The 25,549-nt window shown below is 41.5% G+C and overlaps 2 protein-coding genes across 2 annotated transcripts; one reads left to right on the forward strand and one right to left on the reverse strand.

Annotated features, from left to right (window-relative positions):
* Positions 1-11,968: 11,968 nt before the first annotated feature.
* LOC117452008 (uncharacterized) lies at positions 11,969-13,642 on the forward strand. Its single transcript, XM_034090414.2, has 3 exons — positions 11,969-12,450; positions 12,741-12,959; positions 13,426-13,642. Exons 1-3 carry the CDS (start codon positions 12,017-12,019, stop codon positions 13,640-13,642), a joined length of 870 nt encoding a protein of 289 aa, XP_033946305.1. The 5' UTR covers positions 11,969-12,016.
* Positions 13,643-14,584: 942 nt separating this feature from the next.
* Positions 14,585-17,238, reverse strand: LOC117452015 (G2/M phase-specific E3 ubiquitin-protein ligase-like). Its single transcript, XM_034090428.2, has 9 exons — positions 17,028-17,238; positions 16,811-16,902; positions 16,371-16,418; positions 16,076-16,143; positions 15,900-15,992; positions 15,485-15,795; positions 15,261-15,439; positions 14,941-15,110; positions 14,585-14,807 (listed from the first exon to the last, which is right to left on the reverse strand). Exons 1-9 carry the CDS (start codon positions 17,212-17,214, stop codon positions 14,585-14,587), a joined length of 1,371 nt encoding a protein of 456 aa, XP_033946319.2. The 5' UTR covers positions 17,215-17,238.
* Positions 17,239-25,549: the final 8,311 nt, after the last annotated feature.

The raw sequence follows: 25,549 nt of genomic DNA on the forward strand, positions 1-25,549 counted from the left end.
GGGAAATTAAGGGGAACGTCATTTAGACTAAATAGACCACCTAGAACACATTTCTGACAAGTAACCCCCCCTAGTGTCAAATATCTGAAATGTGACATATATGTCACATTGGGCTTTAATGGTAAAGTAACTTCATTAATGAGGATGATTTTTTTGGTTTACATGTGTTTGAACATACTTTTAATTGAATAATAAAGAATATGTTAACTAAATATAATTGAATCAGCTAAATTAACTGAGCAGATCATAATCATATTTGTAATTGTGCATATATGTCACTCCGGGTTTACTGTGAATGTTTAGGGTTAATGTCCCGATGTGACATCAGTGTCACAGCAACATTTATGGCATTAGTTTCATATCAATTTCATCAATAAATGTTTCTACAACAGGTTATATGTAATCAGAATCAGAAAAGAGCCAAAGACAGCTTAATGTTTAACAAATGACATGTCATGTAAGCATTTTTATTCTTAAATGGCTTGAATGTTAACTTTAGCAACAAAAAACCTTTCCAAATGTAGCTAGTTCTGTCACATGTGTTAGCCTGGCACATGGACATCTTGGACATGTTGTTATGGGAACACAAAAGCAAATGACAAGGACCATAACCCACCAGACTTTTCAGTGTGTGTCACTTAGGGACTTCATGAGATAAAAAAGGCTAAAGCTGTATAAGGAACTTTCCAGAACATTTAAAGTTCATGTGACACCTGTGTCTAAGCAATTCTGTCTGCCTTCTGTGTTGCACCATGAGGACCCACTGATATAAAATGCTTAACCCTCTAAGTTGCAACCATGCACTTTTTGGAGGGCTAAGCGCCAGCTTGACATATCTTTTGGCTTCATTTATAGAAGGAAAGACAACAGTGATAGTTATGTTTCAGAATAACATTTATTGGAAATTGTTAGAACAATCTCACTGGTCCCCGGCTTGAGCTTCAGTCTCTGATCCATGTGTCTGTGATCCTCTCCAGAATGGAAGGAGTCATCACATACAGAGCATCAACTAGTTCCTGAACAGTGTCCTTCACATGCTGATATCCAAGAGAGGCAGTCACACAGTCACAAGATGGAGGAATAGAAAGCAGTATTCAATGTTTACTTCAGATTAGCTCCACGTCAGAAATGAGCATGCTTGTCATATGTCTATCTCCATAGAGGCTGAATCATCATGTTAATCACATAGCTATCATATGCCTCAAACAGTCCTGATGCTCTTCTAGGTAATCACACATCCTGTCATGCTCACAGCTACAGCTGGGATACCTTTGTTATCATGTTACTCTCATATTGGAAGAGGACATTCAGGATTTTGCCAACAGAAATAATAAACTGTGTGTGTGTGTGTGTGTGTGTGTGTGGTGTGTGTGTGTGTGTGTGTGTGTGTGTGTGGTGGTGTGTGTGTGTGTTGTGTGTGTGTGTGTGTGTGTGTGTGTGTGTGTGTGTGTGTGTGTGTGTGTGTGTGTGTGTGTGTGTGTGTGTGTGCTGTGTGTGTGTGTGTGTGTGTGTGTGTGCATTTTACCATCACTCATCACAGATAAGCAGTAATGAAGTTTGTTTACATTTTCATTAAGCAAGCAATGTATAGTTTTAGATCTTAGCTGTTTTCCTTTCTGTTCAGAGTCCATGCTCCAGAAGTTTTCTTTCAACGCTCCAGTGTCCTCCCATAGTTGCAAGATATCGCAGTTGGTGAATTAAGTAAACATGTATAATATCGGTTATAGAGAGTGTTCACCCAGTGATGTTAGAGGTCACCAATCCAGGGTGTAGTATCCCAGTCTTCCAGCCAAATGTTGGTCAGAGAATAAATACAACTTCTTAATCCATTCATTCCCATGCATCAAGGTTATTTTCATGTATGTAATTGTTTTTCCTGCACAGTGTAGAGTCTGAAAATCAAAGCTGACGATCTCTTGGTTTGATATGTTTTCTCCCCCAGACAACATGGACATAAGAACATTTTTTTCAAAGAAGATGAAAGTAACTAATCAGCTGGTAGCAGTTAATCAGTTAACAGTGATGGCGGCGGTGGCGTCTCACTTCTGGAGAGGAGTTTCGTCTTTATGTCATGATAGAGAGATTCAAATAGTGAATAGTTTAGATGAGAAAAGGCATCGAAATACCAGGTTGCTAGTATTTATCATGTAAACAGGGAACATGAATAACCCGATCTCTCTGTGCTCATGTAAACACCATGATGTCCTGTAGAGACGCAGTCAGTGTGTTTTACTGGAACCTCAGTTCGATAAGAGATAAGATTTCTTTAACTTCGGTACTCTCTCTCAAAATGGTAATGTGCATTATGTTTTAATTATACTTCTTATCCTTCAGAAGCTTTTTGTGTGTTTATGTTTTACAGAGTGCTTATAGGCCATTTCCATCCCAGTATTCAGTTACTATTTATTTTCTGTGCACATTACATAGACTAGCTAATATTCTACCTACTGCTTGGGACTTTGAGTCTCAAAATGTCCAATATCACAGACTGGGACTTACTTTAGAGTCAGTTGTATTTACATTCAGTATGACTTGTTATGGTTCAATGTGAAAGAGTAATACATGCTCAATAAATAATGATCACTTCACCACCTCTTTTGACATCTAGGCGCTTGAGAATGAGTCAGAGGCAGAACACAGGGACAGTGGAGAGAGGTCCGTTGCTGAGGTGAGTGATGAAAGGGAAATGACAGTTTAGAGTAAATTGTGATGTGGACCCTCATCCCAGAATGTTAAGGAAATCAGTGGGGATATTGAACAGGAAACATTTCAGTCAAGGGGCATCATATGACCAATATAGACAGAAGAGCAACATTTATTTGAACATTTAAGTCAATGATACCATTCCTAGGTGAACTTAACATCTGTATGGAGTCAGATCAGTCTCAATATTAATAAATGCTCACAGAAGGATTCACAAATGTATTTTGCGATTTATATATATTTGACTCTCCACAACAATATCTCTCAATGCACTCGCAAATATTTATTGTTGTATATAAATGTACAAAAAATGGGCATTTAAACTGCTTTTTATTAATTCGAAGACGGCTCTGAATTAATAATCAAATATGTTTCCTTTCTTCACTACTGGATGAATTTAGCCACATAAAAGTATCAAACCACCTGTTAAAATGCACCAGAATACATTTTTTTTCGTGGTGGGCGAAAAAGCAGTTAGATCTGCAAAAAACACCTTCAGGATGCTCATCCTTGCTGAACACAGTTGCTGCAGGGTCAGGTTCAGTTGGTGGGCGTAGTAGTGAACAAACTGAGCGTTTGGGTACGTCTCCTTCATCACCGTCTGTACCCCGCGCACGTTACCAGCTCATAGACAGCCGCCCCGTCATAGGTCTGAGCTATTAGCTCTTCTTTCAGCTTCAGGGGTTCCAGAACAGCCTTGATGCTGTTAGAGAGACCTACACCAGTTTTGTCCTTTACTTCCACAAACTCCCAAAAACGCTCTGTAACTGTGAGGTCAGGCATAATGTATCGCAACACAATCACCATTTGCGATTTACAGGAGACATCGGTTATCTCGTCGGCCTGAAGGGCAACAAATGATGTGTTGTCCACTTGCTTAGCTATTTCCTCCCTGTACACTTCATACATGCAGTCTAAGAGTTCATTCTGTATGGTGCTTGATGTCCCTTGATGTGCAGTGGAAGCCTGGAATCGCCCTCACACATTGTCTCGAAAATGTACCTGAATATCCCTGGATTCAGAGAGTCCGCCGACTCGTCATGTCCCGCAGTGCTGTCTCACATTTCCCACACAGTTTAATACAGTTGATGATCTGACCCAGCACGTACCTGTTTTATTCCACCTTCCTATTATGATCATCAATGCCGCATCTGTAGGCGCTGTCAATCTGAGCTGCAACATTCACCCTTCCCAGTAATCCCAACGTTACGGCATTTTCCAAGTGACTGTTGCTGCTCTCATGCTTCATTGTCCTCTCTGAAATATGCTTTAAGTCCTTGTAACCTGTCCTCGACCAAGTACCTTGATTTTCACCAAAAAGCAGGCAAGGAAAGCAAAAGAGGGAATTATTCTGGATGCTCGCCATTAGCCATTTCTTTTTAGCAAACCACTTAGTGTTAAACCCGCGGTTAACTTTGCCTGCAGTCTGGACCATTTGGAAATCTGGTGGATGGTGTGCACCGAGGCGCTTTACCTCCAGTTTCTCTCCGAGACTAATGGCGCATTTCCACTACACGGCCTTGCCTATGGCTAGGCCTCGTTAGGGCTTGTTAGGACTGGCTCACTTAATGGCGCATTCCCATTACAGTTTAGGAACTGGGGTAGTATCTATAGCAGGGGTGGGGAACCTCCGGCCCCTGGGCCGTATACGGCCCGCGAGACCATTTGGTACGGCCCTTGAGGTAATTTATAAACACACGCAAAAAAGAAAAATTTAAGAAATCTAGACCGCAAAAAAATTAAATAAGGGAGTGCCTGTTTTTCCTGGCCAAGGTCAGGGTCCTTGAACACAACACTAGCCTAACGTGTCATCACGTGGTATATGTCTCGTCTGACAGGGGTGCAGTTCTGACGGAGAGCACCACCAGACAGTGTTGCCAACTTGGCGACTTTCTCGTAAAATTGGCGGCTTTCCAAACCCTCCGGCTACTTATTTTTGTCAAAAGCGACTAACGACTAATCTAACGACTTGTAATGGTGTTATTAGGGACTTTTCTGGTGTTTGGAGACTCACGTATTGTTCTGCAGTTAACGAGCTGCCGTGAGCCTCTCAGCCCTCCCATAGTACTGACAGGCGCGCAGACTCACAGTTGCCTCCCGCAGCAGCTCAGCTGCAGTCAGAGCAGAGAGGAGACAGCCACACTCTCCCGCGTCGAGACAGCTTCAGTCACTTAATCACCTCGTCCACTGTGTGTGTGCCTCTCTGTGACAAGCTAAACATCCACGTAGGTCATCATGTCACAGTCTAAACTGTATTCACAAAAGTACAGAAAGGAGTGGGAATCAAACCCTGAGTTTAAAGGATGGTTGAAGACATGTATTGGAGATGACACACAGGCATACTATACTGCCTTTATTGTAAGGGAGATTTCTACTAAAAACTATTTCTACTTTCTACTTTTTCTAATAGAGACATTTCTGATCTACTGTCATCTGGATTTACTCAGGTGGTTTCAAGTTTTGATCCTTGAAGGGGGTGGAACGTTATTTTACCACCATTACATGATATGCAAATTGGGCGATGACGTCATTTAGGGACTTCTGGCGACTTTTCGGACAGCCAATAGCTACTTTCCTTACTATGGAGTTGGCAACACTGCCACCAGAACGCTACTCCGCCACTTCCAAAAATGGCAGTACCCATAAGCAGCACCATATAGATAGAATGTGGCGCTGCCGATAAGGAGCCGTACACATGCCGTAGTTGTTGCGTGGCTGTGTCTTAGTTGAAAGCCCAGTGGCGATCTGTTCATCTGTCATACTGATCATACAGTCAATAACTTTGTTGTTATTAGCATCTGGTTAGCTAGCTATGCTAACGAATATAAGAAGCTTTTTCTACAACCAGTGAGGTAAAGGCACATCTTTATATGATCATAATAGTTATAAAAAAATGAGAGAATAAAGTAAACAGGTATAAAATATTATATGACTGTAAAAAAAAGTTTTTATTAATAAACAAGAATACAGTTTTTTTTTAATGAAAAATAAAATCTGCTTACAGTTCTGTTTCATATGGGTGTTGAGAGATGTATCCACAGATCTCCTAATGTTGATCTCAAAGTGCACCAGATTGATGCTTTTAACTTCAACATTTAAAAAAAAAAAATCTTCCCGGGGGCGCATGCCCCCCCGACCCCCCCAAAAGAGGTTAGGTCCCCCCCCCCCACTTAAATAATGTCCACATGGATAGGATACTGAATACATTTGCACACATCATGTGTCCATATCTTTCTGTTTTGGTGGCCATGCCACAACCGTGCACGTGCATGCATACGCGAGTAATGGTAAGATATCTGGATTAAGAGGTTGCTTTTTCTTTGCAAAGCATGAAAGAAAGGCGAAATGAATGGGCGGTGATTTTAGTATTTTTAAGCAGATGTTGAGTTCAATAATTTGTACGGCCCTAGGAGGATGTTGAACACATTGAAATGGCCCTTGAGAGGAAAAAGGTTCCCCACCCCTGATCTATAGTAATGCAGTGTAGGCGCAGCAGCAACCCGCTGCTGCAGATACACGCTTTACAACATCAGGAGGATGCGTCCCCAGCTGACCCAGAAAGCCACGCAGGTTCTGGTCCAGGCTGTCGTCAGCTCACGCCTAGACTACTGCAACTCCCTCCTGGCTGGTCTACCTGCATGTGCCATCCGACCTCTGCAGCTCATCCAGAATGCAGCTGCTCGCCTGGTCTTCAACCTTCCTAAATTCTCCCACACCACGCCGATCTTCCGCTCCCTCCACTGTCTTCCGGTAACTGCTAGAATCCACTTCAAGACAATGGTACTTGCGTACCATGCTGCGAATGGATCTGGCCCTTCCTACATCCAGGACATGGTTAAACCGTACACCCCAGCACGTGCACTCCGCTCTGCATCAACCAAATTGGCTCGCTGTCCTCGCTGCGAAGGGGACCCAAGTTCCCATCAGCAAAAACATGTGGGTTTGCTATCCTGGCTCCAAAATGGTGGAATGAGCTCCCCATTGACATCAGGACAGCAGATAGCTTACACACCTTCCGGCGCAGACTGAAAACTAGGGATGCACGATAATTATCGGCCCGATAATTATCGGTCCGATATTAGGAATTATCATCCCGATAAACCCGATACCAGTATTAATAGCCCCGATAATATACAACATATTTTTTGGGTAAAAGAAAAGAAAAAAATACTGCCGTGTGTAGTGCTGCGTACCGGTACGCCGAACCGGTACTGGACTTGTAAAAAGTTTCGGTACAAGTCCGGTTAAAACCGGAACGTCGGGAACCGGTACTTGGACTCGCAAAAAAACTAGCACTTACGTATATTCTGGTGTCTGTGGTTATTTAAACACTCCCTGATGAACGTTATTCAGTGTGAATAAATGAGTGCTAATCCCAGTGTGCTCAATGTACAACATCACATGTCATTTCACCTTCGATTCACGTTTGAAGATGTAGAATTTCGCCACATGCTAATGCTAACCGGAAATGAAGAATTTTCAGAATAAAAGTATTAAGTTAATAGTGTGAACTTCCGGTTTTTTTCAGAATAAAAATGATTTAAATTAGTGTATTTAATTCAAAATTACGCCATATCAACATTGATTTTAATTTCTAACAGTATGTATGTACATCACTATGTATGTAGTATGTACTGTATAATGTACACATGTAGATTGTAGAAAATACATGGTGCACAGACAGTACAGTACACTCTGACTGTACAGTCACTACAGCCTATACTGTATAGTAGGTGTGTAACAGTGTAATGCGTATAGTCTACTCTACACTCTACCTTTCAGCAACGCTTTAGGGATTTAGGCTCAGTCAGCTCAGGGACTGTTTGGTTACTTTAGTTTGGTAAATGAAATACATGTTTGAACTTTGTAGTAGTTCACTGTAGTTGCTGTCATAAGTCATTTGTAGACTAAGTGGCACATTTGTACTTTGTAGAGAAATGTAGACACAAGTTGGAAGGGAGCACAATAAACCTGATGAGTGAATTTGAGTTGATTATGAGTTAATTTTCAATTGATAATTAGCTCACAATAAGTTCACTTTAGTTACTCACACAACTTGACACAAGCCATGGGTTCAGGTCCGGACTTATAAGTCCGGACCTGAACCTGAACCTCTGGACTTGAGTCCGGACCTGAACCTGAATGTGAGTCCAGGTACGCAGCACTAGCCGTGTGGGTGGATTGGGATGAGGGGCGCTTGTTTTTCACTCGGCTCCTCCCGTTTTGCCAGTACTGTGGTATTAGTGGTTTAGGAAGAGGGGAGTTCTTCACAAATCCAGCGCTCCCTAATACTTCGAACCTGATCAGTCACCTGAAACATCGCCATCGCTACGATGGTGTGTTAAAAGCGTATGAAGACAATAATACAATACAAAGTGTGTGTGTGTGTGTGTGTGTCTGCGCGCGCGCGTTGGAGCTATGTGCAACTCAAGGCATATGCTCGAACCGGAGCTGCCTGGACGCTGCAATCATGTTGCTGAGTGTGCTGACTTTTCGTACAATGTCCCACTGTCTGGCTTCCTGCATAAAGTCAAGTGCTCGGCGCAGTTGTGGCGAAATGTCGCTCCTCTGTTTTCATTTAGAAAACAGCTCCGTATATCCGTTAGCGCAGCTAGCTAGCACCAGATGCTAACAACAATAATGCACGTAAGGTCTCTCTCTCGCTCGCTCGGACCACACATACACACACCCTCCCGGTCCTCCAGATGGCCAGTCGGTGCCTGCCGGTGAGCGTGGAAGTGTGGTCTGCCACAAGCGGGCGGCAGGAGCGGGGCTGTCAGTATCAGCTTGTAGATGGTATTTTAAAGATGCGCTCTGAAACTACGGGGCGGCCAAGGTAAAAAAATACACATGCGTTAATCGTGTTAAAATAATTAGTGGCGTAATTTTTTTTTTATTATCGGTCTTGAGAAGCAGGAAGTTATCGGTATCGGTTTCAAAAAACCAATATCGTGCATCCCTACTGAAAACTCATCTCTTTCGACTCCGCTTCGAGCGATATAACTATTAACAAAGCACTTATATACTAATAAAGGACTGGCTTATCTAAAGCCAGTTGAGTAGCACTTGAAATGTTTTTGCTCTATGAAACCTGATGTACTTATGATTCTGTTTTCTTCAAGTTTGTATTTTGTTGGTCGAACGCACTTATTGTACGTCGCTTTGGATAAAAGCGTCAGCTAAATGCAATGTCATGTAATAATGTAATATTACAATTAAATCACGGTCAAATATGTTCATCTTGTTGTAGTTGTAGCCCCATTGCCAGCAATTCTCTCTCGAGTTTAGCATACTCAGCCTGGTTGTTGGCCCGGAAAGAACCTCGATTTTATGGGTCCAGAAAAACTGAAATAGTACCCGCTAGCCGGTACTACGCTAAGTGGAAACGCAGTCAAAAACTGGGCCCCGCACGGCTCGGCACGCTTAAAGCGAGCTTCGCGCTGTGGTGGAAATGCGCCATAAGTGTCTCAAATGTGTGCTCCAGTAAATGGTCAACTTCATTCATTTTCTTTCAGTTTTTTGCTTATTTTAATCGCTGGTGATGTTAGCTATATGCTGCTCTCTCGTCTCCTCTTCACACTCTACGTGACGTTTCGCAGCACACGTGACGTATTTACATCCAATCAGTTCTGAATTATGTGAGATGACGTATGGTGGGGATGGCAGCTCAGTGCCCCTATGGTCATTATTCTTTTGCCACACACATTAAATAGAAAAATATTCTGAGCATGCGCAGTGTCGTTTTTACAGTCACCATTCACTTAGACTGAGGGAGGGGCATGATCGGGTTTTGTACCACATGGCTCAAAACGGCTCAATAGGCCAACCCAGTCTCATGGCATTTCGTGTTCACTAACACGATTTCCCCCTTTTTTTTCATGTTGCACAGCACGACTTTAAAAGCAATGTATTTCTACTGGTAATGTGTTTCATGCCTGCAGCACGTCTTTTTCTCCGGTCTGGTCGTGGAAGACCGGAAGCTGTGTGGTTCATAAAAACATGTTCTTACTCAATATCAAGCCACAATTATTGCTTTTATTTTAAATCGTATAATTCCGGACTTTTGTTGCCGTCTGTGAGGAAAATAAATGGGGCTCAGAGCCTCAGGATACTGAAATCTGTATTTTTTAAATCTTTTTTTCCTTCTAATTTGTTATTCTTTTCAAAATAACACACAATTATCCTTGCTTTTATTTATTGGTTTAATTCCATAATCTCTGGCTTTTTCAGCATGTCACCCAGCCGAGTTTTAAAATGATGCAGGGGAACCAAAGTGCTCAGTTTAAACAGGTTTGCAGACTGTTCCAATTTAGTGGAGCTGCACATCTAAAAGCTTTCTTCCCTAAGACAGTCCTAGCACTTGGCACATTTAATAAAACAACATCATGAGATCTCAGGCAATACGTACTTTCAATTCGTCGAGAGATCAGAGAGCTACGGTGGCCCTGAGAGGCCAGGGTGCTGCAAATAAAAGAACGCTGCAAATAAAAAAAACGCTGCAAATAAAAAGAAACAGAAACGCCGCGCAAATAAAAACGCTGCGATGCAAATAAAAAAGCCACAACGGAAGTGAATTACCGGGGACTATTATTGCTGATGCACATGCGGTTTTTTATGCGAGAGAAGAAGAAGGCTGGGGGATCTCCAGGAAACATCTCATGGGTAAGTTTATAATGTTAAAGTTACACAGGATGTAGATAATATCTGTCGCTGCCGTATTTATGACTTTAAATGACGTTATTTTGTGTGTGGGAGCAGATTATGTGTGTAGTGTATAATGTTAGTAGAACATAGCTACTTTTATCTGCTAACGTTAGCTGTTTTCTAACCAAACGGATCTGAGCCGAACGGGACTAAGACACACAAAGTAAGTTGAATATGCCTTTATTCAACAGACGAGCTCGGGTCCTCTCCTCAACATGCTCTGAATGAACAACTTTTACTGAATTAGAGCTTGGCAAATTAACGCGTTATTAGCGCGTTAATCGCAGGATACACGATTACAACTTTTAATCGTTGCCCAGCACTATATTGAATACTTACAAGTATAGATCTTCACTAACATCCTGTAGTCATCTAAATGTGCCTGTCTAGAGATAAATGAGGGTCTCTTATCCTGCGTAGAGATAGAGAAGGGTCTCTATCCTATCCAAGACGTGCTTCCTTTGGCTGGCTTTAAATCTTTCTTTTTTCTTTTTTAATGTATTTTGACATTGTAGATGGATGCATGGTTCAGATATTAAGTGATTGTAGCTGATATCTGCTGTTAAATTAGTGTCAGCTGTTTGCAGGTAACATTACCTGCTGCAATAGCTTACCAAGTAGCTGTTACTTCATTGCAAATGAATAACATTCACATTGCTCCTTTTCCACAGGCAATGTATTGTCCATATTGTGGGACTGGTGGGTGTTTTGGGAGGTTTTGCGGTTCCTGTGGCAGCAACATTGAATGTTTGGCTCCCTTTCTCGAAGATGGTAAGCTCCTCCTTAAAAGTCAAGAATTTCACCAGTACAGTGATAATGTCTTATTTGTATATGATTTGTTGCCATTTTAATATATGCTATACACATATTATTGTCAGTCATGGCAATTTCAACATGATTTAGAACTACTGATTAAAAAAATGCCAACAAGTAAAAAAAATCAGGTGAAATACCAAAGTTGACCAATTATGTGCTCCTTCATGTGCTGAGGGTTGAGCCTTCTGATGCGTTTATGTACAAATACAGGCATTAAAAGGTAAACTTTTGTTCGCTACCTCTAGATTGATATGTATTTTTATCCTTAGCAATTATGTAAGTATCCCAATATTTTGTCCTTTGCCTGTTTATTTCTCTTATTTGTTGCTCCTCATGTCTGGAATTGTTCACGCATTGAACATACTGAAAACATACACTTATGCATCAAACAGTTCATGTATTTTCCTCATTACTGATACATTTTCATTTTTTTCTTAATAGGTTTTTTGTTATTAAGTTTCATTCCTAATGACACTGTCTTTTCCCTTCAGTCACAGAATCTAATGAAGGAATCGAGGCAGGCCTCATCCACAAGTACTTCACGGAGGGACACGCTTATGAAGTGATACTTGATTTTCTAGAAAAAAAACACAACATTTTTCTTAGTCTGAGGACCTTAAAGAGGAGGCTACAGAATGCTGGCTTAACAAGAAGGACAGACTACACTCCCATTGGCACTGTACACCAAACTGTTGAACTGAGAGGCTCGGGTCGGCTGTTGGGTTACAGAGCTATGTGGCAGACATTGCAACAAAAGTATCACCTGACAGTAAAAAGGGAGGATGTTAGACAGATGATTTCCAGACTGGATCCATCTGGTGTTCAACTTCGTACCAGGCGAAGGTTTGTCCGAAGAGGATACGTCACAGCAGGACCAAACCAAGTGTGGCACGCTGATGGATATGATAAACTTAAACCCTTTGGTATTGCCATCAGTGGCTGCATCGACGGCTTTTCAAGGAAAGTTATGTGGCTCAGGAGTGGCAGCACTAACAACGATCCGGGCATCATTGCGCAGTATTACCTGCAGTGTGTATCGGAGTTTGGACTACTTCCAGCCCGCCTTCGCACTGACTGTGGAACTGAAAATGGCACTATGGCAGCCATTAACTGCACATTACGATCTCAACACACAGATGATTTTGCAGGAGCCCTCAGTCACATGTATGGTACCTCAACTGCAAACCAGCGCATCGAGAGTTGGTGGTCTTTCTTCAGAAAGCAAAGGTATAGCCTTTTAAGGTCAGGTCGAAGAATGTGTGTGTGTGTGTGTGTGTGTGTGTGTGTGTATATAGTACAGAGGTGCCCAAATACTTTAAATCTATCTGGATGAAAAAAATTGTGAAATTACATTAGAGCTATACACTAACATTTTCCCAAGGGAGTTTATGTGCTCCCAAATGAAATAATTTAGGAGCGCACCAAGAAATGTACAACATTTCTAGAAATATTGTGACTTTTTACTTGACGTTGTCTTTTTTTTCATGAAATACAAAAGTTTTGAATTCCACCATTAGGACTCAGTTCTGGATCGAGCTCTTCAGTGACCTTAGAGAGAGGCACCTCTTCAATGGGAGCCATGAGCACAAGTGTCTGCTGCGATATGTGTTTTTGGGCATCATACAAAAAGACCTCGATGAGTACAGACAGCTGTGGAACCACCACACCATCCGGCCTGTTCGCCTGTCTCAGTGTCCATCAGGCAAACCTGATGCCATGTACCACCTGCCTCACAGGTTTGTATTGAAATTGTTTGGTAATATTACTTTAAAAATATATCTGACTTCATATCATTTGGTGTATCAGCCCAATATGACAAGTTTGTCACTTGATAAATAACGTGATTCATTTAGTCTGAAAACCCATTATTTAAAAATGATTTCAAGTCTTAAACGACTAAAAATGGATTCCAACACAAAACCTAAATCACAAAATGTCCAAAGCTATTCTGTCGATTTATCTTACTCAATTCCAAAAAGTACCTTGTGTTAGAAAGTGAGTAGAATGACCATATGTGACTGAAAGAGCTGCTGTCAACCTGACATTAACTTCTCAAGTCAAAGCTCTTTGTTTAGGAATTAATTAACGAAGAACTGACTCAATGGAGTCTTAGTTATAATGCTTATCTAGCATGTTTGGGGGGTTAAATGATCCATTTGTAATCACTTGACTCATTATGTTTCAATGTATGACTGGTCTTAGGTTTGGCGGAAGGGAGTGTGGATTTCCAGTGTCCTGGGAAGCCCTACACCACTTTGATGGCATCATGCAAGCATCATCTCAGTACAATTTGTGTGGTGATGAGAATCTGGAGATGCATTTTGTGGACTTGCAAAGAAGGAGTGGGTTGGCTCCACCAGGGAACTGGACAGCTGCTGTTCAGAATTACATGTCCATGAAAAACATGTCTGGAGTGTAGAACACATTGCCCCACCAGACCCCCAGAACCTTTTGTGTGTACAAGTTGATGAATCAACAATAACATTCATTGCATCAGTCACATATGCTACTGTTATTTCTGTTTTCACAGTGGGTCTGAGAATAAAATCTTGTGAACCAGCTACAGCCGTGTCATCTTTGTAGCGAGTGTGTAACATATATGCTATACGTAGAAAAACAAGTCCTTACGTTAAAATGAAACACTTTTAAACCATTTAATGAAGAGTAATTCAGCTTTACTCTTTCACAAAGTCCATGTAAAAACATGATAACATGGCCAAAACAAAATTGGCACATTTGCACGACAAGGTGCCTTTTGCAGTCTTTATTTACGTAAATATTTGTAAAACATCTTAACACATGTTCTGAACTCTTGATTTAACCACGGTCTACCTTACCTACCTAACGAGAATACAATAACAATACAAATGTGTGGTGTTGTTCACATGTTAGATATGAAATAGGACAAATCTGCCATGAAAAATACTCACATCTCTCTTACATCACAACATTAAAACAATGGACTGTGTACTGTGTGTGGCAACATTAACTTTAACACAAGTTATTTAATTGTTTAAATGCACCCAAAGCCGGGGGAATTATTAATGCCAAAGTTCATGTTGGCTTTGAAGGCACCATAAGTGTCCAAAAGAGGAAGCTTTAAAATGTTGGCACAGGTATTTGCCATTGGGAATGTTGACGTTGTAGAACATAGGAACTGAAGGCGTGGCAGAGGACTCATACCAGCAGGAGGCACACATGGCACACCTGTAGCGAACATTAACACCTCCTCCAAGGTCACTGAGCTGTCATTTTCTAAAAAGTAGAGAACATTGGAATCAATCGACAGTAAATACTATCTACATCAACACCGGAACTTTTTATAATCTGTGTGTATACAAATCAGACAAGAGCAAATTGACTAACCTTCACAATCGAGAAGATAGTCTGCCCAGTAACTCATAGCGTTCTCTTCCTGAGCCCTTCTGTTGCTTCCCTGTTGACTAAATTCAGGCTGGAACAGATTTTCCATCTCTGCAGCAGACAGCTTCACATCGGCATGACAGAGAGCAGGGGTCAGGACCGTCGGATGCTGCTGCAGAGCTGTCAGAAACTGCAAACTTTCAAGTCCAGCCTTGAATCTAAAATACAATTAAAAGATGCATGCAAAGATACATGTGCATCATGTAGAAGTAAGTAAGCAAGAAACTGGGACAACAGCAACACGTTTTTCATAATTATTTTAGCAATAACAATGAAATACAAAAACCTACCTTTTCGATTGCAGTGTTGTTCCTGTGGATTATGTACCACTTCAGGTAATCCTCTACAATCGTTTTTTTTTCTTCACATGACCTGACATGTCTGAAGCACCCAGCAGTCTGCAACATGGCACTGTTCCGTATCATTAAGTCCTGAAGGATCTCCACTGAGGGTGAATTCTGAATCTAAAAGAAGAGATAACAGAGTCCCATACATTTCAAAATATGACACGTAATTATAAAAAATGGTAATGCCAGAAGTATATCTTGAAAGAATGGTTTAAGTGGACAAAACTCTCTCTTTACCTATTCTAGAATGTCACACCCTTCTCATACCTCTTGTAGGACTCTCCCTATCTCCTCATCTGTAATGTCTCCAACAGATGCCTTGAAACTGCTCTGCCCTGAGATGTAGCTGACCAGATCCTCTGACAGAAAATTAGGACCAGGTCCACCATGCACAATGGACACCGCAATCATCTTCCCTGCTAAATAATACTCATCCTCTCTGATAGCTGTCCAATATGGGTTCTTTTAAAACATTATACACAAAACAGAACCTGTTGAATTGTAGACCAGGTAGCGGCTCTCCACAGGTCCATCAAATATGGGCCGTTTGTTCAGCTCTTTCATGAGAAGGGAGAGGAATTCTCTCTTGGGGCCACCTGTATCGAGACCTTCCTCAAACCTCCCTTCATCGCCAGAGAATTTCACCAGGATGTCTTTCTTTTCTGAGAATGTTGCCCTTTTGAATCCTCTGACTGCTCCATCCCAGATGTTCGAGCGACAGATGTTAAATCTGCTGACAGCTCGATGGTCAATCTCTAGGGCCAGGTTTGCAGTTATCTCAGAAAGTGATTGCTGGTCCACCCTGTCATCAGATACATTATGACCATGTTAAATGGTACACCATAGCACACATTTTTGATCAGGAAAAATAACAACCAGTTGAAGTAAGGGTAACTTTTCTCTTACTTTGTATCCTCTGGAATGTCATGACTGCACTCAACACTGTCTGAGTCATCCTTATCCTCTATCACAATAGGCGCATACAGCTGAGTATATTTGCTGAGAAATTGACATACACAAGTTTACATTGTTGATGTTTTCATATAAAACATACTTGAATTGTAGAAAGGAAAGTATAATACCTATAGCACGCAGTTTCCAGCACACCTCCTGATGTTCCTGGGCCCTCTTGTGAGTCAGAAAATAAGACCTGAATCACAAACCATAACAGGGATAGGACAGGTAAGTTGAAGTATTTTAAATCATGGCTGTCAGAGGGCTGATTTAGAAAGAAAAGACTATTCTAATGTACACAAACGTGGATCTCTGGGTCAGTGTGACACATTATTTCATGTAGTTTAAGACATTAATTGAGTGACAATATTTTCAGACAAGGCTAAATGTGAACAATAGACAATGTTTAAGAGCCACAATTACCGGAGCTGCTGAATCAGTGCCTGACTCTCCATCTGCAGGTTCCCATATCTGGAAGTAAAAAACAATATATCAGTGTGACACTTCAAATTTGACAGAACTAGAGCTTAACACATTTGAACATAAATATTGAATTATATTATTCTGACTGATAGTGTATGTGATTTGCGAGAGGGGCAATGATCCTTCTTACATTATCACTTTCAGTGAAAAACATACAAATTATTATGGTGTGATTTTGCAGCGATCTGCAAGTTGTTTTCTTAAGTTTGTAAAATATGTGTAGGCCAGGACGCTGCAACAATTACCGCAATTTAAAAATGCTATTTTGGGACATGTTTCATCGTAAAAATATGCCGTCTATGTGAAATCTAGAAACATTTTCACTTCCAGATAGAATTTACAATATAAGCGATCTAAGATACAACAAATGTAGTACTCACTAATGTATCAGCTGCATTGAATTCTGCAGAAGTTGGACTCATGATGATCACCTCTGAATCCGATGAGTTGGATTCAGAGCTGGTTTCCTGAGCTGTGAAATACAAGAACAGGTATAAGAGGATTTTAGACTACTCAGAACAACAGAGTGCTTTCCTTGACAAACAAATACATTAAAAAAGCTCTTCTTGGTTGGCAATTCATTTCACAATTACTTACAAGATGTAAAGAAATCTTCAGCTGTACAAATGTACAGTGTGATACGTTGGTAGGCCTTCCCCACTACCTCTTTGTACTTGTTTAGAGTGAAGGGTACTTCTGTTCCTGGTATATTGGTTATCTTTGTACCGTCAGGGTAGAGCAGTACGTAGGGACCGCCATGTACATTTCTGTCGAAGGTCTTCATTTTTTGCTCAGCAGCTCTCTGCAATTCGTCCGCATCCGACTCTGGTCGTATCAAAAGGGGAAGTACTGTTCCTCTTACAGTCTTCAGTACACCATCTTTCAGCCTCATAAGGCCTACTGAAATCTACAGAGAAACAATGAAATAGGCGAATGTTCAACTAGTTCAGTGACACTATAAATACATGACAGAATGGACTGTCGGCAAATTATTAGTATATCTCAGCAAAAAAAAATGTACCTTCACAACCTTCAGGTTGTCTTTTGATGGTGTTTTTTTTTTTCTTAAAACCTGCTCGTCTCTCCTCCTCTTTTACACTCCGGAATGTCCGAAATAACTCCAGTGTGTTTTTTCCTGTAGCCTCTGCTTGAAATAAGAGTCCAATCAATCGTCAATGACAAAGAACAGAGAGACATACAGTGTTCTCACCCATACTCATAATATAGTGTACATTTCCTAAGCCTAATTCAAAAAATAAAAAAACTTGTGCCTGTTTTATCAACATCACACAGGAATTTGATGTCCTTGCCACATGAACAGCAAAAGGCTGATTTAGAAGCCTGCTGCTGCTGTCCACAAAAAGGACAATACATTATGACCTGCAACAAAACAAATAAAGTATCATTAGTTTGCTTTGCGCTTCAATTGCATGAACATCTATCTATCTATAAATCAAGACGTGTGTGTGTGTGTGTGTGTGTGTGTGTGTGTGTGTGTGTGTGTGTGTGTGTGTGTGTGTGTGTGTGTGTGTGTGTGTGTGTGTGTGTGTGGCTCGCATATCTCTCTGACTGTTTGTCAGATCGACCTAAGCTTTCGGATATGGCTTGCGGATTGCACGATGATGTGCATCCTTCATTTAGAATTTTTTGGGATTAATTTTCCCTAAACCTTTATTTTTTGACGAATCTACGCGCTCCGATCGGGTACGCGAGCAGCGATTATGGGAGCCAAACAATCGGTCCGCTTAGTACGGGCACAAGCTCTGAACGGCCATGCCCCGAACGGGCACTGCACTAGTTTTTAAATAACACTAACACATTTGGAAAGACTAATCAGTACTACTTTCAACACTGGCTTAATACAAGGAATATCCCAACATGGATTGCAAGTGTGTCTTATAATCACGACATTCCCCACTGACAAGGGCAAGACAAGCCTCAGGCAGTTAAACACGCAAGAATACTGTGTGTGTGTGTGTGTGTGTGTGTGTGTGTGTGTGTGTGTGTGTGTGTGTGTGTGTGTGTGTGTGTGTGTGTAGTCTAGATTTAAAACGGTTCAAGCTTGCATCGCGGCGTTTTTATTTGCGCGGCGTTTCTGTTTCTTTTTATTTGCAGCGTTCTTTTATTTGCAGCACCCTGGCCTCTCAGGGCCACCGTAGAGAGCAGATATAAAAAGGTTTTCTCTTTGAAAGTCAACACATAACGGCCGTTCCGATGCATTACATATTACAGATCTGCCGTAGTTCTTTATTTATAGAGCCCTGATGAGAAGACCTTTGTAAAAACTGAAGAAATGCCGCCGAAACTGAATACTTGACGTGGATCATAAATATATCAACAATTAAACAACATCTTCAATTTCTCTTCACACAATACGTCTCCTTGCAGTATCAACACTAATTCGGCTGACTTTTACATTTGATCTAATTCATAGATAGGTTATATTTACACCATAACGGTGCACAGCTGGTATAAAAGGACCTGTACTTTTTAAAGATATTACTGATTTTCTTTGAATGTAAATACTGAGTCTGAAATAGTATAGCAATATTAGGGCTGTGCAATTTAATCGATCCTGCGATATATATCGATATTTAGTTTTCCGAGAAAGTATCGATATTTCAGCCGCGGGTATCGATACATTAAGTCTGATAACTGTGTTTGTTATCCTCGCGTCCAGGAGAGAAGCTTTAAAAAGGAGACTAATTGAGTCTCTGAGAAGGTTCAAATGTATACTTTAATTAATAAAAAGCGTGGTAATGTTACAAGCAGAAGATGGTTCAGTCAGAAAAAACAGCTGTGTTCTGGCTCCGGTGAGCGAAGGGAAGCGAGCGAGCTCCACCTTTCCAGCTGTTAAATATCCTCTGTGGGCCGGTTGGCGCTGCTGGGGGCCGGCCCTCCACATCTCCAATGTTCGTTGTTGCGCATTACAGAGGATTCAGACATTGTACATTAAATATATAACTAAACACGCCTTTTCTCCTCCTTATCTCTTTCATGACTTTTAATTTAATACATTTTAAACGCTGTAATCAATACTCCAAAAATACCTCACGGCTGGTATCATTTCCGGTAGTTCCGAATGTTGTCTCATGCTACCCACGTCTGTAAACAAACGTATTCAAATAAACTGTACCTTCATTTAATATTCAGCAATAATAATATCTCGACGTCTATAGTTGTAGTGTTGAAATCAGTAGGTTTCGGTGTGCAACACTCCGTGTCATATCGCTACTAAATTCACCTCTATAGTAAATGGTATATTAGCCACATGCTAAATGCTAACCGGAGATGAAGGATTTTCAGAATAAAAGCTTAACAACTGGTTGTGCACAAGAACTTCTGGTTTTTCAGTATAAAACAGCATTTAAACTGACGGTATGTTTATGGTACTTTATGCCATCAAAACATTGATTTTAATTTCTAACAAGTCCCATTCAAATCCCCCGTGTTCGGCCACCTGCTGCACCTTTTAATTCTCCATTGTCCATTGTGATACTGCACTTTATGTACTTACGTTTCAAAGGCTTGTAAGCTACAGTTTGCACTGTTTAAATAAATGAAACTAATTTTCTCACCACATCTTTTGATTCATTTTGTCCAGCATTTGCAAGCTGTAGACTCTCTGTTCGAGCCATATATTGTATAATTGATGCTTTCAGTTTTCAGTTGAATTAATTCAATCCAAGTCAATGGAACACTCACAAGATGTCACCAAAATCACACTGTCCCTTTAAAATCTTTCAGAAAATGATATAAGTGTATCGAATTACATCGAATCGTATCGAATCGTATCGTTGGCTGAATATCGTGATATATATCGTATCGTTGGCTGAATATCGTGTATCGTGAGATTAGTGTATCGCTACAGCCCTAAGCAATATGCTTAAAATTATGTGAAAGCATGAATACAACTACACAACTTCAGATGTTGTACAGACATAAGTGTCCTACACTAATAATACAAAGTTATTATGGCTGTGTGTACCTTGTGTGCACCGCCTAGTGGTTAAAGCACGTTATTCGCCAAGTGAGGTTCTTACCCTCATTACCTCTGCCCGCCCTACCACCTGTCCTCTGGACCCTATCCCTTTAAACCTCCTTCAGACTATCGCTCCTGATATTCTACCGTTTCTCACCCATTTCATCAACACTTCTCTAACTTCTGGTCACTTTCCAAACAGTCTCAAGGAGGCAAGAGTAAACCCTCTCCTAAAGAAACCCACTCTCAACCCGTCTGATGTTATAAACTACAGGCCTGTCTCTCTACTCCGTTCCTGTCTAAAACACTTAAACAACTCTCCTGTTATCTCCATCAGTACAACCTTCTGGATCTGCACCAGTCTGGTTTCAAGGCAGGTCACTCGACAGAAACTGCTCTCATTGCTGTCACTGAGGAACTGCACACTGCCAAAGCAGCATCCCTCTCCTCTGTCATCATCCTTTTGGACCTGTCTGCTGCATTCGACACGGTGAACCATCAGATCCTCCTTCGCACTCTCCAAGAACTTGGAGTTTCAGGCTCTGCACTTTCCCTCCTCACCTCATACCTCAAAGACCGTACCTACAGGGTAACTTGGAGAGGGTCCGAGTCCGACCCTTGTCAATTAACTACAGGGGTCCCTCAGGGCTCTGTTCTTGGTCCCCTCCTCTTCTCCCTGTACACAAACTCGCTCGGATCTGTCATTAGCCCGCATGGTTTTTCATACCACTGCTACGCTGACGACACCCAATTAATTCTGTCCTTTCCCCGCTCAGAGACCCAGGTCGTCGCACACATCTCTGCTTGTCTAGCTGACATCTCTCAGTGGATGTCCGCTCATCACCTCTAGCTCAACCTTGACAATACTGAACTGCTTTTCCTTCTGGGAAAAGATTGTCCCACTCTTGACCTGACTATCAACATCGGCACCTCTGTTGTTTCCCCGACTCAGACTGCAAGGAATCTGGGTGTGATCCTAGATAACAACCTGTCCTTCACTGCAAACATCGCTGCTACAACCCGTTGCTGCAGATACACGCTTTACAACATTATGAAGATACGTCCCCAGCTGACCCAGAAAGCGACGCAGCTTCTGGTCCAGGCTCTCGTCATCTCACGCCTAGACTACTGCAACTCCCTCCTGGCTGGTCTACCTGCATGTGCCATCCGACCTCTGCAGCTCATCCAGAATGCAGCGGCTCGTCTGGTCTTCAACCTTCCTAAATTTTCCCACACCACTCCGCTCCTCCGCTCCCTTCACTGGCTTCCGGTAACTGCTAGAATTCACTTCAAGACACTGGTACTTGCATACCATGCTGCGAATGGATCTGGCCCTTCCTACATCCAGGACATGGTTAAACTGTACACCCCAGCGCGTGCACTACGCTCTGCGTCAGCCAAACAACTCGCTGCACCCTCGCTGCGAGGGGGACCCAAGTTCCCATCAGCAAAAACACGTGGGTTTGCTATCCTGGCTCCAAAAGGGTGGAATCAGCTCCCCATTGACATCAGGACAGCAGAAAGCCTGCACATCTTCCGGCGCAGACTGAAAAATCATCTCTTTCGACTCCACCTCGAGCGATATAATTACTAACAAAGAACTGCTAACAGAGCACTTATATACTAAGAAAGGACTGGCTTATCTATAGCCAGTTGAGTAGCACTTGAAACCTATGAAACCTGATGTACTTATATGATTCTGTTTTCTTCAAGGTTGTGTCTTCCTGGTCGAATGTACTTATTGTAAGTCGCTTTGGATAAAAGCGTCAGCTAAATGCAATGTAATGTATTGAATTATTGTTTTTATGGGTTATATTTGATTAAAAAAATATTAAGAGTACATACTTTCATAAGGGGAAAGTAGAAGGTCTGTGATAGAAATATAGAATATAACAAATCAAGAAGATACTATAAGTGATCTCTACAATAAAACAGTTTAGTGCAGGATGTACAAATATATTAATAGGAGGAGGTGCAAAACAGAAAAACGAATTAACCTGTATTTAAACATTAAATAACAGATTAAGGTCTTCTTTCAAATAAGAAAACAACTTTGGGGGTATCTATCTACAGATAAATATTAAGCCTGACAAAGTACTTAACGTCTAATATATTGCTTTCCTGCAATGTTAACTATGTTGAAGCACTTATTTTAACTGATATTATACACATTAATTATACTCTTATGTATGTTGATAGAATAAGAAATGTGCAGAATATGACAGTTTAATGGTGGAGGTACACACATATTGATAGATGTCTTGTAATGCACTGTTGAGGAACCTGTGACCCAAGTTTTTCATTCATTGCATAACTACACCGTAGTTGTGTATATGATATGTCAATAAACCTTTAAAATCTTGAAAGGGATGTGCAAAATAGCCATAATATACAGTCTTTAATGAACTATTAGTAGAGAATAACGAGTAATGAATATACTTTATTACTCGTTTCCATTCATGTCAATTGCAGATACATGTTTAGTCTTCTCAAGCACCAACTATCAAATATCTCTCCTGATTGTTGGCACTTGACAATCACCTTACCTGAATTTTACTCAGGTGTAACTAAAGTCTGATTTAAGGGTTGTTTATATTTCACATCATTAATCAGAATCTGCAAAGTAACTCAAATAAATGTAGTGGAGTAAAAATACCAGGTTAACCTCTGAACTGTAGTGGAGTAGAATTACAAGGTAACAATGAGCTGTCATGTGGGTATATATGAATGCTGCGCATTATGGACACAAGCGATTTTTACCCATTTCATAACACCAATGTGTTTAATACTGGCAACTTCTAATTGTGGGGAAAACGTTCAGTAGAGACGTCCCATAGAACATTTTGCGAAACACAATAGCCAGCATGTGTAGTTCTGGGGGGGCGTTCGATTCCAGTTTTGGATAGTCTGGCGTGGTTTCGTTCCATTTCAAACAGCTGTTTGACACTCGGCGTAACCTTGGCGCACTGCCACTCCAACATCCAATCTCAGAGTTTGTAGATTAATCACGGGGACTGTAGTCCTAAACGATAGCTGGGGATTATGGGTATTGTAGTGTCTTCGGCCATCCTAAACTCAGAAATGTTGACAATCGCAATGATGCTCGAAATGTCCCTTGTAGGCCTACGTCTGTTTCCGGTTATTTTTATTTTGAAATTTAGTTCCTGACGGACGCCAAAAAAGCCCGAGATTATGGAATTAAACCAATAAATAAAAGCAAGGATAATTGTGTGTTATTGGTGAGTAAATAACAGTGTGTTATTTTTGAAAAGTATAAGAAATTAGAAGGAAACAAATATTTAAAAAATACAGATTTCAGTATTCTGAGCCTTTGAGCCCCATTTATTGTCCTCACAGACGGCAACAAAAGTCCGAAATTATACGATTTAAAATAAAAGCAATAATTGTGGCTTGATATTGAGTAAGAACATGTTTTTATGAACCACACAGCTTCCGGTCTTCCACGACCCGACCGGAGAAAAAGACGTGCTGCAGGCACGAAACACATTACCAGTAGAAATACATTTCTTTTAAAATCGTGCTGTGCAACACGAAAAAAAGGGGAAAATCGTGTTTGTGAATACGAATCTGTTACAGCCGCTGTTTTCCTTGTGCTATTAATTCTGTTTGTGTGTGCATATGTAAATGAGCTGTGCAGTTCCTCTGCTGTCATTGGCCGTCCCGTCCTCGCAACATCCGCGGTGATTGGACGGACGTCATCCAATCCCGCCCGCTTCTGCCACGTCATCCGGGGGAGGAGTACAAAGGCCGGGCATGGACATCATTCTGGAGGCTCTGTATTGTGGGACAGACGCCTCAAGCCTCTCATTGTGATACTGCCATCTTCTGTGATTCCTTAGACTGCCTAGTAGTGTGTATTCTGTGCTTCGTTAGACTGCTTAGCAGTGTGTTCAGTAGGGTTTCTGTGCGAGCACACTGATTAGCAGTGTGTCATAGTGTTCTGTGTTTAGTATAGGGTTTGTGTGTGTGTATTGCATAGATCCAGGTTGCTTAGCTCCTGTAGAACATCATTTAGGATTATTGACATTGTGACACAGCTTAGACCCAGGTTAGCTTAGCGCCTGTAGATCAGCATTTGTGGAAGTATTGCTTAGACCCAGGTGATTAGCATCTGTTGATCAGCAACAGCTGTGTTCCCACACCTCATTTTGTTTAGTGTTTTGTTCCACTTTAGAAGTGAGGTACTTTCTTTCTTTTGTATCATATTGTGCAACTCTCTTTTGGAGTTCTCCTTTTGTTAAACCGTAACAGTTTGGTCCGTTGTTGGTCCAGGCTGTTCGTGGATATTATTGTGTTCATTGTTTTGGTTACAAATAAACCACCGGTAACATATACCAATTCCAATCTGGTCGTGTCGTGTCCCTTTGGTCCCCCTAGCCCAATAGGGAACGTAACACGTGGGGGCTCTCGTCCGGGATATTTAAATAAATTCCTGGGGGTTATAGGTATTTTTTTTTGTAGCTGTAAACTTGTAAAACGTGTGGGCGGTACACTCAGGTATGGCATCGTTCGACATAGAGGCGTTCTTGGTCTGGCCGTGCTATGAGCAGCTGGACCCGTTTAAAAAGGACGATTTAATGGAGATAGCGCGGCACTTCAGTCTTGTGGTAAATTGCGGAGCTCCCCGTGTCTGATGTGTTGGCTGAAGACCCATTAGGTCAGAGGCAGGAGGCAGAGTTTACGTTTACGCAGGAAAAGAGTGGTGACAGCGAGGGGGGCGAGTCGTGTAAAGCACCGCTCACGCCACCTCGCAAATGTCCAACCTCCCCTGCTGGCAGTACGGATTCCCAGAGAGGGAGTAAACTCCAAGTCCGCCTCGCCCGGCTTCAGTTAGAGGCAAAAGACAGGGAGCAGGACAAGCAGCACCGGTTTCAATTAGAATTAAGGAAATTAGAAATAGACAAAGAACTGAGAGTGCTGGAAATCGAGAAGGAAGTCCGGGTGCGTCAGCTGGAGCTAGACTCCGAGCTGCGCGCATCCGGTGCTTTTGGCCGTGCCGGAGAAAGCTCTCCAGGTAATTCTCACCCACCTGCCTTCAATGTTGGTAAAAATGTCTCGTTAGTGCCGATTTTCCGGGAGAATTAAGTGGACGCATATTTCGGTGCGTTTGAGCGCA

This window comes from Pseudochaenichthys georgianus, chromosome 1, assembly GCF_902827115.2.
Source record: "Pseudochaenichthys georgianus chromosome 1, fPseGeo1.2, whole genome shotgun sequence".
In the NCBI taxonomy this organism is placed as follows: Eukaryota; Metazoa; Chordata; class Actinopteri; order Perciformes; family Channichthyidae; genus Pseudochaenichthys; species Pseudochaenichthys georgianus.